Source organism: Gadus morhua, chromosome 7, assembly GCF_902167405.1.
Source record: "Gadus morhua chromosome 7, gadMor3.0, whole genome shotgun sequence".
NCBI classification, from domain to species: Eukaryota; Metazoa; Chordata; class Actinopteri; order Gadiformes; family Gadidae; genus Gadus; species Gadus morhua.
In genome coordinates this window covers 13513327-13532627 of record NC_044054.1, presented here as the reverse complement: position 1 = coordinate 13532627, position 19301 = coordinate 13513327, and the positions used below count along the sequence as shown (strand labels likewise).

Sequence of the window (19301 nt, the reverse complement as noted above, 5' to 3'; positions counted from 1 at the left end):
AGAGAGAGAGAGAGAGAGAGAGAGAGAGAGAGAGAGAGAGAGACCGGGTTTTCAATGAACTTTACACCCATTTTACTGACCTTTTTATTGCAGCAATTTTGAACAGCTATGAACACAATGCCTTTCCTTAGCGGACAAACCCCATATGCAAACAATAATCATGGATCTACTGAAGAGGAATACAACCCGACAAAAACCTCTTACATGTATCAAAAAAACAATTCACCCACAAAGGTTTTATTGCTAGATCTAGATTATAGAACTGTGGGTGGGCGTGGGGATCCAGATAGGTGATGAAGACGAAGGTGCGTGTGGAGCCTAGGGTGACAAAGACTGGGGGCTGGGGGGGGGTCGAGGAAGGCTAGAGGATGGCACAGAAGAGCTTCTTCTCTCTGAAGGGGTTTTCGGCCGAGGCCATGGGGTTGACCAGGGGGTCGTCCTTAGCGTTGCCCTCGCAGTACGCCATCAGCTCAGCCGCCGCTTTGGATATCTGGTGGGAGGGGGTGAGTGTGTGTGTGTGTGTGTGTGTGTGTGGGGGGATGAGTGTGTGTGTGGTGGTGAGTGTGTGTGAGGTGGTGATTGTGTTTGAGGTGGTGTGTGTGGGAGAGTTGGTGAGTATGTGTGTGTGGAGGGATGAGTGGGAGTGTGTGAGTGGAAGGTTGAGTAGGAATGTGTGTGAGGTGGTGAGCGTGTGTGTGTAGGGGGTGAGTGTGGAGGGGTGAGTATGGGTGTGGTGGAGGGGGGAGTGGCAGTGGGTGTGGTGTGTTGAGTGTGTGTGATGTGGTGAGGGTGTGTGTGTAGAGGGGTGAGTGAGTTGGTGAGTGTGGAGGTGCGGTGCGGTTGCATTCGTGAATGAGGGTATGAGGTATTGGCATTAAGAAACATTTAAAACATATTATTATTCCCTTCTTTAACCTAATGATTGTCCTCTAATGTGATTCATAGATAAATATTGACCTTAGTATTTAAGAGCGTTTGAATGGCGGGACGCTGATACTCACCATCATTCTCTCAATATTGACCTCCAGTTTCAGTTGTTCAACTGTCTTACGGGCGTCTGCGATCTTAGCCATGTTATTGGACATGCTGAGAGGGCTCCACCTACAGAACAAACAGAGGATGAGTGGGGATTGATACACACATATACAATACCAGATCTATATATCTTTATATATATACACTATATATTTGTATGTACCTTTTTAAGGCACATCTGTACTATACTATAGTATCGTACTATACTAACACCACATTTTAATCTAGTCTACTATACTATAGTGCACTAAACTACACTACAGTATACTTTATACAACATGTGAAGATATCCCACACATATCTTTACTTGCCCTCACAGAGTTGGCGTGACCTGAGACAATGGGCCAGATAGATTATGAAACTGAGCACCACACGTCATGGCCACAGGCCGATAACAACCTGGCACATTTTGCTTTAACCAACTATACTGTACCATACCATACTATACCATACAAAACACTTACCATACTCTCTGCTACTAAACGATGCTGTACCATACTATAGTATACTATACTCTACCATACAATACTCTACTAAACTATACTGTACCATACTATACTATACCCTCCTCTACTAAACTATGCTGTACCATACTATGCTATACTCTACCATACAATACTCTCCTCTACTAAACTATGCTGTACCATACTATGCTATATGATACTAAACCATACGATATTCTACTCTACTAAACTATACTATACCATACTATACTATACCATACGTTACTCTCCTCTACTAAACTATACTGAGCCATAATATTCTATACCATAAGATACTCTCCTCTACTTAACTATACTATACATACTATACTATACCATACTATACCATACCATACTATACTATACTGTACCATATCATACTCTCCTCTAAGAAACTATACTGTACCATACCATACTATACTATGCTAAACACTTCCATACTATCTGCTACTAAACGATGCTGTACCATACTATAGTATACTATACTCTACCATACAATACTCTACTAAACTATACTGTACCATACTATACTATACTCTACCATATGATATTCTCCTCTACTGTACCATACTATACTATACGTTAATCTCCTCTACTAAACTATACTATACTATACCATACGTTACTCTCCTCTACTAACCTATACTGAGCAATAATATACTATACCATACGATACTCTCCTCTAAACTATTCTATACCATACTATACTATACCATACAATACTCTCCTCTTCTAAACTATACTATACCATACTATACCATATCATACTATACCATAAGTTACTCTCCTCTACTAAACTATACTATACCATACTATACTATACCATATTATACTATACCATTCGTTACTCTCCTCTACTAAACTATACTATACCATACTATACTATACCATACTATACTCTCCTCTAAACTATACTATACCATACTATACTATACCATACTATACTCTCCTCTAAACTATACTATACCATACTATACTATACCATTCGTTACTCTCCTCTACTTAGCTATACTGAGCCATACTCTACAGAAGACAAAGAGTGCCAACAAGTGTTTACGGGGGCGATGTCGTAGCGCTGGGAGCATGTTTCAGTTTGCTTGTTATTTCTGCTCTTTAGGTCTCAGCTGGAAGTGGTGCGCGGGGTCTCTGAGGGGAGGGAGGGAGGGAGGGAGGGAGGGAGGGAGGGGAGGGAGGGAGGGAGGGAGGGGAAGGAGGGGAGGGAGGGAGGGAGGGGAAGGAGGGGCTGGCTGAAGCAGATTTCCCCGGGGGAGGGGGGTGGGGGAGATGCTAGAAGGTAAATACACCTAGCAATTATCCTCTGTTACATTTTGCTCTGTCACACTTTTCTCCCAGAGTTTGTGGAATGAATCCACCGTGACAGAAGAAGGATGATAAAACAAAGACTGTTTAGATGTCCCTGGGCAGTTTTGCATAATCTGGACTATAATTTCAAACTTTAAACTAAACTATATTAATATCAAATATGACCTGTGAATATAATAACTGTGCATAGCTGTCCGTGAAATATGAACACACAGATTCTGGGATAGATAGCTCTACATCAGTCAGCTTTCACAAACCGGTACAGAGCCTCAATCAACTAGAATTGATAATGCATCTAAACTCAATAATAAATTATCAAAGTCATTATTGGATTCATGTCATTTGTCCATAAAAACTATATTTAAAACATTCAGTTTTCAATTAAGCTGCCAATCTTACACCCCAGGGATACAAACAAGCATCCATCTAAAAGACTTCATATGAAGCAACCAAACGAAGGGAACATTGTCTACTTATCGAAATAACAAATGTAAATAGGATGAGTGAAATCATCGTTGTCATCACTTACCACAAGACTGACAGCAAACGCACACTGCTCCTCACTCACACATGCGTCCGTCGTGTGGCTGGGTCCCTCGACCCAGCCCGAGCTCCAGGTGAAGCCAGATGAGCCACCAATGGAGAGGAGGAGGGCTCGGTGTGTGTTTGTCTGTGTGTGTGTCTGTGTATGTGTGTGTGTGTGTGTGCGTGCGTGTGTGTGTGTGTGTGTGTGTGTGTGTGTGTGTGTGTGTGTGTGTGTGTGCGCCTGTGTGTGACCTCCTGCACCAAAGGATGAACGCCAGGGCGACAGGATGTGTGTGTGATGTCAACGTGTGTGTGTGTGTGTGTGTGTGTGTGTGTGTGTGTGTGTGTGTGTGTGTGTGTGTGTGTGCGGTGTGTGTGTGTGTTTGTGTGTGCGTGTGTGTGTTTGTGTGTCTGTGTGTGTGTGTGTGTGTGTGTGTGTGTGTGTGTGTGTGTGTGTGTGTGTGTGTGTGTGTGTGTGTGTGTGTGTGTGTGTGTGTGTGTGTGTGTGTGTGTGTGCAGGGATGGTGGGCAATAAGGCCTAATGAATTATTACAAATAAATCAGCATGGATTCTACGAGGTACTAAAGCGTGTATAACATGCTGCAGTGTAAGCTTGTGGTTCAGGTGTTTGTCTCCACAACCACCTGACTGCACTGTGATACTGTTTCAACCAGCGGTGGCACCATCCTCTCTCATGGGACTGAACCACAAACTGTTTTTCACTTCTCCTTTTTGTGTTGTTTCAAACACACAGAGCGATATAACCGTCAGAACAGATAGATTCTATTGTGGTGTTGTGTGGAGTCTAACTCAAGGATTTGAATGCTAATCTGCTTTCTGTTGATTCTATCTATCTATCTATCTATCTATCTATCTATCTATCTATCTATCTATCTATCTATCTATCTATCTATCTATCTATCTATCTATCTATCTATCTATCTATCTATCTATCTATCTATCTATCTATCTATCTATCTATCTATCTCTCCTCTCTCTCTCTCTCTCTCTCTCTCTCTCTCTCTCTCTCTCTCTCTCTCTCTCTCTCTCTCTCTCTCTCTCTCTCTCTCTCTCTCTCTCTCTCTCTCTCTCTCTCTCTCTCTCTCTCTCTCTCTCTCTCTCTCTCACTCTCTGTCTGTCTGTCTGTCTGTCTGTCTGTCTGTCTGTCTGTCTGTCTGTCTGTCTGTCTGTCTGTCTGTCTGACTGTCTGTCTGTCTGTCTGTCTGTCTGTCTGTCTGTCTGTCTGTCTGTCTGTCTGTCTGTCTGTCTGTCTGTCTGTCTGTCTGTCTCTCTGTCTCTCTGTCTATCTATCCACCGACCTAGGAACTGTCCTATCTGCATGACTCTCTGTTGATCCATCCGTCTGTCTGTCTTTCTGTTCATTTGTTCATCCATCGATTTCATCCATCGACCTACCTTCCAACATACCGACCTCTCTGTCCGTCTGTCTATCCATCATATCTTTGTGTTATTATTGTGTGTTTGTGCGGCGAAGCTGCACGGCATGCCTCGCGGTGCAGGTGGTTCCTCCAGTGTGGCGGGTGTTGGGTGTGTTTCCAGATGCCAGCGGGGAGGCAAGTGGCCTCGTTGTGAAGCTTAATGTCAGTTTCCTCATTAGCATTCCTCCCCCGTAGCCCTGGCTTATTTATAAGGGGGAAGTTACAGTAAAGGAGAGCTAAGGCTGCTTCCTTAATGACGGTACCAGTTAGTAGAAGTTAAAGGGGAGCTAAGTTTGCTTCCTTAATGACGTTACCAGTTAGTAGAAGTTAAAGGAGAGCTAAGGCTGCTTCCTTAATGACGGTACCAGTTAGTAGAAGTTAAAGGGGAGCTATGTTTGCTTCCTTAATGACGTTACCAGTTAGTAGAAGTTAAAGGAGAGCTAAGGCTGCTTCCTTAATGACGTTACCAGTTAGTAGAAGTGCTTGCAAGAATGTGGGCTCTATTGTTTGAGGAAAAGTATATTTTGCAGTTACGTTGAAAAATACTGGACTAACATTATTTTCAGAGATGGAATGTACTGCTTGAGTAGGCTTTATTGACTCTAGTTGGCCCTTACTCTACGTTGAAGAGCTTTTTGATCCATATTTTCAGTTTGATTCTTTTATAACAGGCATTGGTCCAACCGAAACAGGATACTCCACCCTCAGAGTAAAACCAACCGGTTTATGTCTCTGGATGTCTTTCACAACAAAATGACTCATTTGTAGTTATATGTACTTATTTATAGAAGTTGATGATTAAGCTATGATGATGATGATGATGATGATGATGATGATGATGATGATTATGAAGATGGTATTTGCAATTATTGTTATTGCAGTGTTTACAGTAATTGGGTAAATTCATTAACCATCTATCATCACTAGTTATTTCAGTTATAAGCATTGACTAACAATAAATGAATAACGGTCTAGTAATATTGGGGTCCATGTTTTCTCACGGTTTTAACAAAGGTAGGCTAATAGTGTATTCACAAGGGCTATGTTAAGGGTTAGGGATGTAACCTTATTGTAAAGCGTTATCCTGTTATTTATCAAGTTTGGCCATCATCACAGTAGTAGGGTATAGTTGTGTATGACTACATTGACATCATGTCAGCCGATCACAGACTTCCATGGACAATGACCAGACGTGGGCGTGTCCCCGGGCTCTGCTCAAAGTAAAAAATAACCTAAATCGTTTCATCCAATTTTATAACTTATTTGCCAGTCAAAATACTTCCCTAGTCAGGTAAATATTAGAAAAAATAAGATATTAATAACTATTCTTTTTACTGTTTTGAATTACCTTCATTTTGTGAGAATATTCTCCCGTTTGAGCAAATTCCCACTTCCACACCCCAGCAAGCTGTGTGTGTGTGTGTGTGTGTGTGCGTGTGTGTGTGTGTGTGTGTGTGTGTGTGTGTGTGTGTGTGTGTGTGTGTGTGTGTGTGTGTGTGTGTGTGTGTGTGTGTGTGTGTGTGTGTGTGTGTGTGTGTGTGTGTGTGTGTGTGTGTGTGAGAGTGTGTGTGTGTGTGTGTGTATTTGTGTGTGTGTGCAGATGAGCCGGGATTTCCATGTGGGAAGACAAAAAACAACAAGGACGTATCACTTGCAACGGTGTTCCGACTCCCATCTGACATCATGTAGCCCCTGTTGCATGTTACATTATTCAATGCGATGCATCGCTTACTAATAAATATGCAAACGTGAATTTACTTTTGGGGGTGAATATATATCTGCCTGCGAGGATGAGTGGTGGGAGGTCGGAGTGATGATGATGATACGAAGATGGCGAGCGGGCTTGGAAGTAAGTAAGATTCAAATGCAGAAATACAAAACGATGATTGCAATCCGGATGGTTGATGGTTGAACCCCCCCGTCTTTGCTTTGCCAAGTTCTCGCCAAAAAGAGACACCAGGCATCTGTGTTGCTGTCATCATGAGCCGTATTCTGTACGACGGACTGTGCGTGTGCGTGTGTGTGTCTATCATACGACGTAAATAGCCGAGTAGTAATCGCCCTTTACTCAGCGACATGAATCAAATGCTTTGTACTTGGTGCTAAAGCTAATGCTACTAAAACGGGCTTTATTCGATCATCTTCGTTATTACCCAATAGTTGAGACTTAGCTAACAGTTTAGCAACACTAGATCACAGTAAGTCAACCTTATAATATGGTACGTATCGATTCATGTCCTAAACCGTAAACCGCAGATCGCAGAAATAAACCGCTCATTGATTTGTGTGCATGTTTTGTTTATGATGAACAGAACACAAGATGATGACCGCGGCGCCCACGGAGCCCTGGTCCCTCAGGGAGAAGCTGTGTCTGGCCACCTCTGTCATGAAGAGCGGAGACCAAAACTGGTACAAGTCCCACTGGAACATTGCTATACATCCTAATGCTACTCCAACTATCAATGCAAGAACAAATATACCATCATTTTAGAAGTGCATTCGATGTCATACACCGATCGGTAAAAGCTTAGTTGCAGTGACTGAGGCATATATTATTATAAATAGGTTTGAATACTTCTGACATTTTTTTCAATGGATTTATACCTGCACAGGGTGTCTGTGAGTCGGGCCATAAAACCGTTTGCAGAACCGGGGAGACCTCCGGACTGGTTCTCTCAAAAGGTAGGCCTACTGGATTTGATTTGTCAGAACCAACAACACTGTTCAAAAACAGTATGTCAAACCCTATATATTCACTGCAGCAGGACCGACTGTTACATAACACTACTGTATGTAATGTATTCAAGAAGCCATGGCAACCTGCACCTTATCCTTGTTATTATATGTTATAATAAATAGCAATAGACAACTATATCTCCTTTATTTCCACAGCACTGTGCCTCCCAGTACTCAGAGCTCTTAGAATCGACAGAAGCCCCAAAGTAAGTATAGCCCACTTTTATTTTGAAGTTTTCATTTAAAGAAAAAGGTAAACAGACCATGGCTGGGTTAAAGCAACACTTATTTACTTGCTTGCCATGCAACATCAAAATATCCAACTATAATGAGTCTGTTTTCTCATCGGACCTGGAACTAGTTCAAAGAATTAAAAGGTACAGCAAGGGAGGATGTGATTGTTTCCATCGTTGGCCTCTTGCTTCCTCAGACGGAAACGCGGGGAGCGAGGAGAAGTGGTGGAGACGGTGGAGGACGTGATCGTGCGCCGACTCACCGCCGAGCGCATCGACGAGCTGAAGAGGCTGATCAGGGAGACGCAGGAGGAGCACAGGTACAGTAGAGTCTCAGGTCAATAGAGTCCCAGGTACAGTAGAGTCTGAGGTACAGTAGAGTCTTGAGGTACAGTAGAGTCTCAGCTACTGTACAGGCTCAGGTCAGTAGAGTCTGAGGTACAGTATAGTCTCAGGTCAATAGAGTCTCAGGTACAGTAGAGTCTGAGGTACAGTAGAGTCTTGAGGTACAGTAGAGTCTCAGCTACAGTACAGGCTCAGGTCAGTAGAGTCTGAGGTACAGTAGAGTCTCAGCTACTGTACAGGCTCAGGTCAGTAGAGTCTGAGGTACAGTAGAGTCTCAGGTACAGTACAGGCTCAGGTCAGTAGAGTCTGAGGTACAGTAGAGTCTCAGGTACAGTAGAGTCTCAGGTACAGTACAGGCTCAGGTCAGTAGAGTCTGAGGTACAGTAGTGTATCTTCTACAGTAAAGTCTCATGTCAGTAGAGTATTAGGTACAGTAGAGTCTCACCTACAGTAGAGGCTAAGGTACAGTAGAGGCTCAGGTCAGTAGAGTCTCAGGTCAGTAGAGTCTCATGTCAGAAGAGTCTTAGGTACAGTAGAATCTGAGGTACAGTAGAGACTCAGATCAGTAGAGTCTCTTCTACAGTAGAGTCAGGTACAGTAGAGGCTCAGGTGCAGTAGAGTCAGTTACAGTAGAGGCTCAGGTACAGTAGAGTCTCAGCTACAGTAGAGTCTCAGGTAAATACACCACACAATTTGCTTCCTACTAAATCCTACTAGTAAACAGGGCACTGTTTTGTGGAGGAGGTCAGGACTCCATGACCATCCTTTGAACCACAGCATCAAGGTCAGTTGAGCCACAGTAACAGGAGATGTGTCTTTCCGATCTGCAGAAAGCTTAAACAGGAGGCACAGCTGATCCACGCCGGACACCTTGACTGCAGAGTGGATGAGGTGTGGGGAGAGATCGCTGAGTAAGAAACAACATGTTGTCTGTCTTAATACACAGAAAAACACAGTTATCCCTGTTTCTTTAAAGGGGACATATTATATCACCAGGTGTAGCCTTACAAGCCGTTTCGAAAATCTGCCCCATATGACATCACTAGTGGGCGTGTCCACCTAGATCTGTGCTGGATAGATGAGCAACGTTTACTCCAGTCCACTGGGTAGGCTGGTAGACTGATCTATCCAGCACAGATCTAGGTGGACACGCCCACTAGTGATGTCTTTAGGGGCAGATTTTCGAAACGGCTTGTAAGGCTAATCACACTCACACCTGGTGGTATAATATGTCCCCTTTAAGCTCAGTGGACAGCATCAGACATTACAAATAGAAAGATGGTGTCTCGTTACAGGAAGAGGAAACAGACGGAGGAGGAAGCAGAGGAGAAGAGGAAGAGCACGGACGCTTCCTATCAGGGTACATGGCCGTTCTTCACTGTTCTCACAACCAGCGTCCATACGAGAAGACGTACAGACGTAGACAAACCATGAAACATTAGACTTTTCCTTTAAATAAGACCATCTACACCCAAGGGACCAAAATGGGTGAACAGTATAACACAGAATGCAAACTAAACCTCTACATTTACTTTTGCTGTCGCTTTACATCCATTCATTCACACACCGACGGCGGAGTCAACCATGCAGGGCGACAGCCAGCTCATCAGGAGCAGTCAGGGTGAGGTGTCTTGCTCAGGGACACCTCGACACTCATCTAGGAGGAGCCGGGGATCGAACTAGCCACCTTCTCGATGACGAGTCAACCCGCCCTACCTCCTGTGCTACTGTCGCCACCTTTAATTGGAATAAAGGCACTAAGGTGCAGCAGTAATAGTTCGAAACCCGGGCAAATAACTTGTGAATGCTCCATGCGGGCTAGTCAGTGGGTGGAAGACTAACGTTTGGTATTGAAGACATGTTGCCTCACATCACACCCCAACGTAAACTCTGTCTGTTTGACCGTGACGCAGTCGTATTTGACACACACTACTGATGATACTTGCCGAAGTAACGGCTCCCTGTGGACAGCTCGTCAGACGGCCAAGACTGCAGTGAGGAGAGGGGCCAGCACTGTGGCCCTCTGTCCTCAAGAGGGCCCCTCCCCTAGCCTGGAGCCTCCCGCCAGCGACGGGCCCCCCCATGGAGCCCTGACCGTTGAGGGCCAGCCCAGCCCCATCAGGAGTGTGAGTCTGTCCGTTCAAAGAGGATATTACGTCTTCACACTTTCATCCCAAGGGACTTTGTGAAGTCAGATGCATGTCATTCAGGAGCAGTTATGTGGCTTGAGTGTTCAAGGGGGAGGCCACCCCAGCCTCCAGATTATGACAACTCAGCCTCAAACGTTGCCGGTTCTTATTGACTTGTATCTGAATTGCCTGACAATTCATAGTCGGCCTTGTTTAAGAGTGTCTGCCAAATTTGTTAATATGACGTTATATTAGGGACAGGCTTAGTTCACTAAAAAAAAATAAACTGTGGTCAGTCAAATATAATGGCGATGTTAATGATAGAAGAATCATTAGATAAAACAATATTCACTGTGACTACCTGACCCGCGTGCCAACCCGCTTCCTGCCTGTCCTCCCGTAGGTCCTAGTGTCCCCCGGGTTCCCGCCCACCATGACCTATGAGTCTTCTCTGCCCAGCAACGGAGATGTCTGCCAGGCCGTGCTCCTGGAAGATTCCCTTCTGAGGAAACCGCTGGGCCAGAGGACGACCCCGCCCCCCTCCCCTCTGCTCTCTGAGCTGCTGAAGAAAGGCAGTGCTCTACCCGGAAACCCCAGACCGGTAGGCCTGCATGTGCATAGTTTGCGGGTGCGGAAAAAAAAAAAATGGAGCAAAAGAGAGCCTATTGGAAAAAAGAAAAAAAACAACAAAATTTGAATGTAATGTGTTCCTGTCTTAAGGTTGGGGAGGGAGAGCCGTCTGGTCATGTCACGGGGTCACATGACCTGCAGCTGGCCCCGCCCCCGCCCCCGCCACCTGGCTCCCAGGCAACAGGTAGGTATTGGCAGTCTGAGCCGTACAGGGCCTCTCAGGCGCAGACCTATCCACTCAGGACACCAGGCACTCCTACCAGCTCCATGTCTGTATTTAATAGTCTGCTGAGTTTATAGTAATGCAATTATGAAACGATAATAATATATAGAATAATGAGGTAATTTAACGATGAATATATAGATGATAACTATCTAGTCGTTCTGGTCTATACAGGCTGGGTTAAGGTAGTATTAAATGAGGTGGTAAGTGGCAGGAGAAAGGAATTCCTGAATAAGTGCTTCGCCAACACTGGGTTATGTGTCATGTGTGAGTGTGCGCTGCTAAATATGCATCCGTGCGTGTGTGTGCCTGCGTGTGTTTGTATGTGTGTGTGTGTGCGTGTGCGTGTGTGTGTGTGAACGCGTGCCTCCCTCCTAGGCGCTCCCACCCTCTCTCGTCTCCTGGAATGCGCTCCCAGCCAGGCCTCTGTTCCGCCCAGCTTCATGCCTGCTCCTGATTCGGTCTCCATGGCAACCCACCATGCCGGCAACCCACTTCCTGTGGACCCCGCTGTCCTAACCAACGCAGGTCTGCTTCCTGTCCACCTAACGACCCCCTGCTGGGTAACTCAGGCAGAGGCTTTCATCCGACAGGGAGTTATGTTGCTCGTCGTTAAGGAGCAGGTCAGGGCTGTGGGCCTCTTGCTGTCAGATGACTACAGGGCATGCTGCAGCCATTGGTGTTAGGCTAGAGGTCAATCACCAAAGCCACCCTACTGTGCTCACCAGGGCCGCTGCTGGCCGTTTCGGTGCCCTACGCGAGCGGGGGGGGGGGGGGGAGCCCCTTTTTATATATTAGGTAAAAACATCTAATTTGCCGAAATTGAGTGATGGGTTATACAATTAAGAACAAACAACGGTGGGCCTCTTCATAACTAATTTACATATTTTTTTAATTCAATAATGTCTTTTTTTTTTACAAACCTTTTGGTGCCCCCTCAGGTACTTGGTGCCCCACGCACTCTGAGTACTCTGCGTATGGGGAGCAGCGGGCCTGGTCCTCACTGCCTTCCATAAAAAACACTATATCCGGCACCATGACAGCAGAGCTACGCCAATAGAGGCTGTACTTGGTTCACAAATGAAACAGTCTTTAACCATTTAACCTGCCTGGCGTCCTGCAGGTGGTTTGGCGGTCGTGGGGCCCTATGGGTACCAGCATGTGTTCGGGGGCCCGGTGGTGAGTCAGGAGATGGAGGAGGAGGAGGAGGAGGAAGAGGAGGAGGTGGGCGGGTCCTACATGGGGGACGAGCTGGACCTGAAGACAGTGGGCGACATCATCGCCATCATAGAGGAGAAGGTGATGACCTTCACACGAGACACTAGAGGAGGGACCTGCCACCAGAGACTCTGCTGTGGTTCATTTGTTACGTCAGGCCAGCCTCGTTAGCTATGATGATGCTTATGTTTACCGTTACCGGGGCTACCTGTCGTGCCAAAGCTGGCATCATCAATTTTTCCAACAGCCCATGCGTACTTCCTGGTTAAGATCAAACACTGATTCATGCCAACCTTTCACAGAGCAGGTCTGAGGTACGTTCCTGCCTTTTAGAGGGGCAGGGGTGAGGGGTGTCAAATGGGAGCCTGGGAAGCCCTTTAATACTACAACTGGGATTACGGTCAAATAAACCCGACTATTGACCTAGATAAGAAATAAAGAAAGAACCTTAACAAAAAAAAAAAATGAAACCTTATGCCAAGGCTGCTAGAAAGCAGTTTAAGAGTCCTAGATATAACAAAGGTTCCTAGACAGGACTTATAGAGTCCTAAATATAACCATGGTTCCTAGACAGGCCTTTAGAGTCCTAGATAGAACCAACAACCTTCAGAATTCCCAATGTAACCAAGGCCCCTAGCTAGGAAGCAGGTAACAGGAAGCCTTGCCCCTGACGGTGGCTCCTCCCCCCTGACGGTGGCTCCTCCCCCCTGACGGTGGCTCCTCCCCCCAGACGGTGGAGCACCCGGAGGTGCTGGACGCGGCGGCGGTGGAGGCCGCCCTGTCGCTGTGTGAGGAGGGGGGCCACGCCCTGGTGGGGAGCTGCTGGGGGCCCGGCCCGTTCAAACCCCAGGACCCCCCGCCCGGGTCTGGGCGCGGCGACACCGCCGCCCCCCCGTCCCGCCATGGAGGTCCGACGGGGGCCAGGACAGACGCGCTGGGGGTACAACACCACCGCCGCTTCCTCCCCATGTACCAAGGCGGAGGTCTTCCCCCTCCTCCTCCTCCTCCTCCTCCTCCCTCCAGCTCCTCCTCCTCCTCCTCCTCCTCCTCCTCCTCGCGTCCTGAACCCCTCCTGACCAGAACGCCTCTACGGCCGAAGCCCGCCTCATCCGCGTCCGACTTCTCCGTGGCCGAGCGGGAAGGCTGCGACGGTCCTCACGGAGGTACGAGGGCCGCAGGGGGGGCGGGGGGGCCTCTGCCGTCTGCTGAATTGTCTCTGCTTTTGCATAAGATGTGGTGTAGTGTGGCCCGCCGCCTGGGCACTATGCGTAACCATCTCCCTTCTTATGATTCATCTACTGTCCCGGCAGACTCACTATTAGAAGATAGCCCACTGACAGAAAGACACCGCAAGGTACACACACCTCCCACTGGGGCCAGAGCTGTGGTGATGAGGATGAGGATGATGATGGTGATGATGACGAGGATGATGAGGATGATGAGGATGGTGGAGAGGATGATGATGATGATAGTGTTGAGTTTATTGCTGAACTATCTGCAGCAATGCGATCTTAACTCCAATGGGGATTGTTTCTTCCCCCCCCCCCCCCAGGAGAAGAGGAAGGAGGAGGAGAGGAGGGAGGAAGGAGGGACCACGAAGGGCGGTGAAGAGAGGGGTGCGTCGGAGCGCATCATCACCGCCACCCAGCAGGGGTACGAGGCCTGCCGGGGGGAGGGGGAGGAGGAGGAGGGGGAGGGGGGCGGCGGCGGCTTCCTGTCTGAGGGGGAGGGGGAGGGGGAGGGGGAGGGGGAGATGGAGCCCCCGGCCAGCGGCAGCGAGGACGGCTCCAGCATGCACACCGCCTCCTCTTCCCTGCAGCTCCACGCCACCGCCTCCTCCACGCCCAGCAGCCCCGCCTCCTCCCAGTTGTGAGTCTGATCACACACACACACACACACACACACACACACACACACACACACACACACACACACACACACACACACACACACACACACACACACACACACACACACACACATTTACATCCACATTTACATTTTACATTTAGGGTATTTAACAGATGCTTTTATCCAAATCGACTTACACTAGAAAGAGAAACAATAATATATCGCTGTCGGTACAGTAAGGATGTTCATAGGACCAAGGGCCAAGCACTAACAATTGCTATGTTAACCCAATCACCGCGCACAACAAAGATAGCTAGGATAAGATGCTACAAAATGCTAAGTACTACTTTTAAGTGCCAGGACACACAAACATATAAAAAGTGCGTAAGAGGGGTGTTTTTAGGAGAGAAAGGAAGGAGTGGAGGTGGGGGGTAAGGAGGCTATGCAGAGTCCAGGTGAACTCTGAACAAGTGAGTCCTGAGTCTCTTGCGGAAGCTGCTTCGCGACTCTGCAGTCCTGAAATCGGCAGGGAGCTCATTCCACCATTGCGGTGCCAAAACGGAGAAGAGTTGTGACTTTGTTGTGCTACCTTTGTTGTGCCTCTTAACGACGGCGGTGCAAGGCGTCCAGCTGAGGTAGTCGAGTGGAGCGCTCGAGCTGGGGTGTGGCGTCTGACTAACTCTTGGAGGTAGGCAGGGGCACATCCGTGTACCGCCTTGTAGGCCCGTACAAGAGCTGAGCTGCTTCCTCCGTGAGGAAGGGATTGAACCTGCGGATGTTGTAGAGAGCAAATCTGAAGGATCAACACACATGGAGGTTCCTCGCGGTTGGTGTTGGAGATAGCGCAATGTCAACGACAGTGATCAATAAGTCCATGTGAGGTCAGTCTTTCCCTGACACAAGGAGGAGCTCAGTCTTGTCGAGGTTAAGCTTCAGGGGATGGGCAATCATCCAAGTGCTGATGTCTGCCAGACATTCTGAGATACGTGTTGCTATCAGGGTGCTGTCAGTGGAGGGGAAAGAGAGGAAGGGTTGAGGGTCGTAAGCGTAGCAGTGATAGGAGAAACTGTGTGATGTGATTTGAGTCAGAGAAACTATGTGTGAGGACTATACTTGGGAGGGCCTTGACTCTTGAACTGACATCTCCACAGGCTCAGATACACACACACACACACACGCACACGCACACGCACACACACACACACACACACACACACACACACACACACACACACACACACACACACACACACACACACACACACACACACACACACACACACACACACTCAGGCATACACACACATGGACTAGTGAGGACTATACTTGACCCTGACCTTTATTCAACTGAATTCTCTGTAGGCTCACATACTTGCACACACACATTCTAATACACGCATTCCCTGGGTAGATTGAAGCTTAAGCTAGGCCCCCCTTGAGGTATCGTATTCTCGCTTTTGAGTTGGCTTCGCCATAAAACACAATTTCTCACGTAGAGATACACACTCTTTCTCATAGAAACACACATTTTCTCATAGAAACAAACTCTTTATCATTCAAAACTCACAGTTTCTCATAGAAACACACAGTGTCTCATAGAAAAGACACATTTCCTCTTACTCACTGTGTATATCTTGGCACACCCCTTTACAGCTCTATGTGCAGCGAGGACCTGGAGGCAATACAAGCTCAGAAGATCTGGAAGAAAGCCATCATGTTGGTGTGGCGCGCAGCGGCGAATCACAGGTCAGTATTCTTCCATCTTACATTCTAACCATCCAATCAAGCTCATCATAGTTTCCTTTTCAGTCGTTTACATTTTCCTTTCACCTGTAGGTTTGCCAATGTGTTCCTTCAGCCAGTCACGGATGACATTGCACCTGGATACCATGGTATCGTGCACAGGTACATATTCACATTCAGTGGGATTAGCCCTAGCTATAGAGTCAGCGTTAGCCATTGCTTAAGAACGACTCGCTCTGATCTATGGACTCTAATGGACTAGTATCTCATTCTTTGGTTAATCTCATAAACATCAAGACTTTCGTAGAGTTGGCTTAGCTCAGGAGGTGGAGCGGGTTTACCTGTGACCGGAAGGTTGCTCGTTCGATCCCCGGCTCCTCCTAGCTGAGTGTCGAGGTGTCCCCGCGCAACACACCTAACCCTTAGTGCTGACGAGCTGGCTGTAGCCCTGCGGTTGACTCCACCGTCGGTCTGTGAATGTGTGCGTTAAGTCGCTTTTGATGAAAGCGTCTGCTAAATGCGCCAAAATGTAAATCCGTTGACTTGCTGATCCGTACTAATCCGAAAATCTGTCAGTGTCTATTGTACCGTATTTAGATTGTGTATGGGTTTTTCTTATGAATACCTTATATGCAAACTCAAAAAAAGCTTTACATATATTGATTGTGTGTGTGTGTGTGTGTGCGTGTGTGTGTGTGTGCGTGTGTGTGCGTGCATCCGCCGTGCGTCCGCCGTGTGTGCGTGTGTGTGCGTGCATGCGTCCGGCGTGCGTGCGTGTGTGCATGTGTGTGTGTGTGTGTGCGACCTCCCGGCCAGGCCGATGGACCTGTCCACCATCAAGAGGAACATCGAGGCGGGCGCGGTGCGCAGCACGGCCGAGTTCCAGCGGGACATGATGCTGATGTTCCACAACGCCGTCATGTACAACAGCCTGGACCACGACGTGTTCCTCATGGCGCTGGACATGCAGCGCGACGTGCTCGAGCACGTCCAGCAGTTCCTCGCCACGCAGCTCATCATGCAGACCGCCGCGGAGGCCGCCGCTGCTGGGGGAGGGGCCAAGAGGGGAGGGGGCGGGGCCGGTGGGGGGAGGAGCCAAGAGGGAACGCAGGCGAGGAGGCAGGACCATGCCACGGATAAGGTGAGTGGGGGGGGGGGGGGGTGAAAGAGAGTAGGCGTGCTGCTCTAAGGGTTGGTCGATAATCTAGAACTGATGTGTCTAGATTAAGTCCTTTATCTGCCATTGTCGCCCCTTCTTTCTTTCCCCCTCTCTCCATCTTTCTATCTCTCTCAATCCCTTGCTCTTTCTCTCCCTCTCTCTCTCCAGGATTGTGTGACGATGGCCTCCCCTGCCTTCCTGCTGTCTCTCTTTGTAAGTGCCCACTCAGTACATCCTTACATCTGTGCCAGACATCTTTTTGTTTACATAATAACGCAGCCTACACATGTAGGCACAAACGCATGCTTGTTCATGTAGGCACAAACGCATGCATGTTCATCAGCTATTGTATCGTGAACTAATGGGTAATGGTGTGTAATATTTTCTTCTTGCAAAGTTGATTACGTAACAAGTTGGTGACTAGTAACAGTGAAAAACAGTGATTTAATTTCCCCCAAATATTAGCTACTTATTTAGTTAGTTATTACTTTATTAAAGAGTCGTCAATCAACTCACTATGCAAATGTTAGTCTTAGCCTGAAGCAGTGTCCTGTGTGTGTGTGTGTGTGTGTGTGTGTGTGTGTGTGTGTGTGTGTGTGTGTGTGTGTGTGTGTGTGCGCGTGAATGTACAGGATGGGGGCACTAGGGGGCGCCGCTGTGCCATTGAAGCAGACCTCAAGATGAAGAAATGACTACTTGCATTCGTTGGTCCCTGGACTGAATTACATGTTGATTTTCATCCATTTAGTTGCATCGGTTTTCCATATCAGCACAAAACAGGGTTTGATGAAAACTGTTACTGTCGTGAAAGGCTAATTGAGCTCATGAAAAGCATTTCTACTTTAACAGTTAGGGCACACAAAGGTCACAGCCTACTTATACAACACTAACCACAGCCCCCCTTCACATTTATGTAGACTTACAGTAATATTCTCCTGCAGTGACTTGACTAACAGAAGAAAAATGATGTGATTACTAATGCCCGAATGCCAAAGATAATTTCAGTTAATTATCTGGGAACACTTTTACACTTCTAGTTTGGTAAAGAATAAGTCAATGTTTTTATCAATGTGTGTTGTGCGCATGTGGGTCTGATACTGTTTGATTCTATCACTAATGCACACAATATTTTCGTGATTGACAAGTTAACCCGAATACATTTCATAAAAAAGGCGCATCACAGCACTGAAGTCTGATATGTGGAGTAAGCGAGTATTATGGGATGTTAAAAAAGATGATTAACAACATTAATTCTTACTAAAGACTGCCTAACTACCTTGCATCTGTGATACCACTTATAGTACTACTACTACTACAACTGCAAATACTGAGTAATACTAGTGTTATACAAGACCGTGTTTTCATGTTCTACCTAGATAGATTTACGGGCTGAAACTCTGCTTGTGTATGTGTGTGTGTCTGTGTGTGTGTGTGCAGCCAGTATACCAATATTATCAACAGATAACTGGATTCTTAAGATGAACCTCTCCCCTAGTGGCAGTGCTGCCGCGTTGGTTCCATCAACAGTCAACAAAGACGCCGCGTTTAATCTTAGAAGCAGAGAAAAACATGATATATCTCCCATTTCTAACCATACTGTCCTATGCTTCTTCCATTTCCGTTTATAAACATGTATGTTTTGACTATTGCATTTGTGGTCTTCATCTGATTGTATTGTTACCGTGACAGTACATAATATACTGAAAATAAGTATTTAAATTGTTTACGTTTTATTATGACTGCCAGGCTGTTGGTTTAGACTCCCAGGGGGGCGAAATAACTACCAGGGGCGTCGAAAACAAGAAATATAGCAGTCTGCAGCCCGTAAAACACTGGGCTTGGCCTGATGGTTTTGACCCCTGTGTTGGAAGGACATACCACCATCTTAGTATAGGATGGTGGTATGTTTATATGTTTTTCATTGAGCAACTGTGTGATTGCCAGCTGTAACATGGTATTATTGTGTTACCTTCCCAGTGCGACTAAAATTGTGTGAGTCCTCACATGCACAAACAATGTTCTAACTTTAATTAAAGTTAAACCATGTCCATAAAGCGTGTGTGCAATTATAAATAAGATACAAATACAGTGAAATTGACAATAACATCTAGATCCCCTGTGTTTATGTGTATTTTTGACTGTGTATAGTTTTGCTACATGTGTGACTGTTGTGTAATGATTTATAATGTAATAAACTCATTGGACCCAAACGGTTGTTTTGTTTTCTTG

The 19301-nt window shown here is 46.7% G+C and overlaps 2 protein-coding genes across 4 annotated transcripts; one reads left to right on the top strand and one right to left on the bottom strand.

Annotated features, from left to right (window-relative positions):
* Positions 1 to 70: 70 nt before the first annotated feature.
* gng8 (guanine nucleotide binding protein (G protein), gamma 8) lies at positions 71 to 3558 on the bottom strand. Its single transcript, XM_030360487.1, has 3 exons — positions 3370 to 3558; positions 1002 to 1101; positions 71 to 490 (listed from the first exon to the last, which is right to left on the bottom strand). The coding sequence occupies exons 2-3, from the start codon at positions 1083 to 1085 to the stop codon at positions 362 to 364; spliced, it is 213 nt and encodes a 70-aa protein (XP_030216347.1). The 5' UTR covers positions 1086 to 1101; positions 3370 to 3558; the 3' UTR covers positions 71 to 361.
* Positions 3559 to 6367: 2809 nt separating this feature from the next.
* LOC115546742 (bromodomain-containing protein 8) lies at positions 6368 to 19282 on the top strand. Of its 3 annotated transcripts, none has more exons than XM_030360467.1 (20): positions 6368 to 6654; positions 7118 to 7214; positions 7418 to 7487; positions 7698 to 7747; positions 7972 to 8094; positions 8950 to 9030; positions 9415 to 9479; positions 10091 to 10245; positions 10652 to 10849; positions 10969 to 11062; positions 11480 to 11629; positions 12225 to 12400; positions 13050 to 13482; positions 13630 to 13673; positions 13872 to 14188; positions 15824 to 15916; positions 16007 to 16075; positions 16730 to 17054; positions 17241 to 17285; positions 17705 to 19282. In XM_030360467.1, the coding sequence occupies exons 1-20, from the start codon at positions 6636 to 6638 to the stop codon at positions 17762 to 17764; spliced, it is 2664 nt and encodes an 887-aa protein (XP_030216327.1). In that variant the 5' UTR covers positions 6368 to 6635; the 3' UTR covers positions 17765 to 19282. The 3 variants fall into 3 exon arrangements, with proteins under 3 accessions (XP_030216327.1, XP_030216326.1, XP_030216328.1); XM_030360466.1 differs by having other exon boundaries at positions 10652 to 10876; XM_030360468.1 differs by lacking the exon at positions 6368 to 6654 and adding an exon at positions 6740 to 7003 and having other exon boundaries at positions 10652 to 10876.
* Positions 19283 to 19301: the final 19 nt, after the last annotated feature.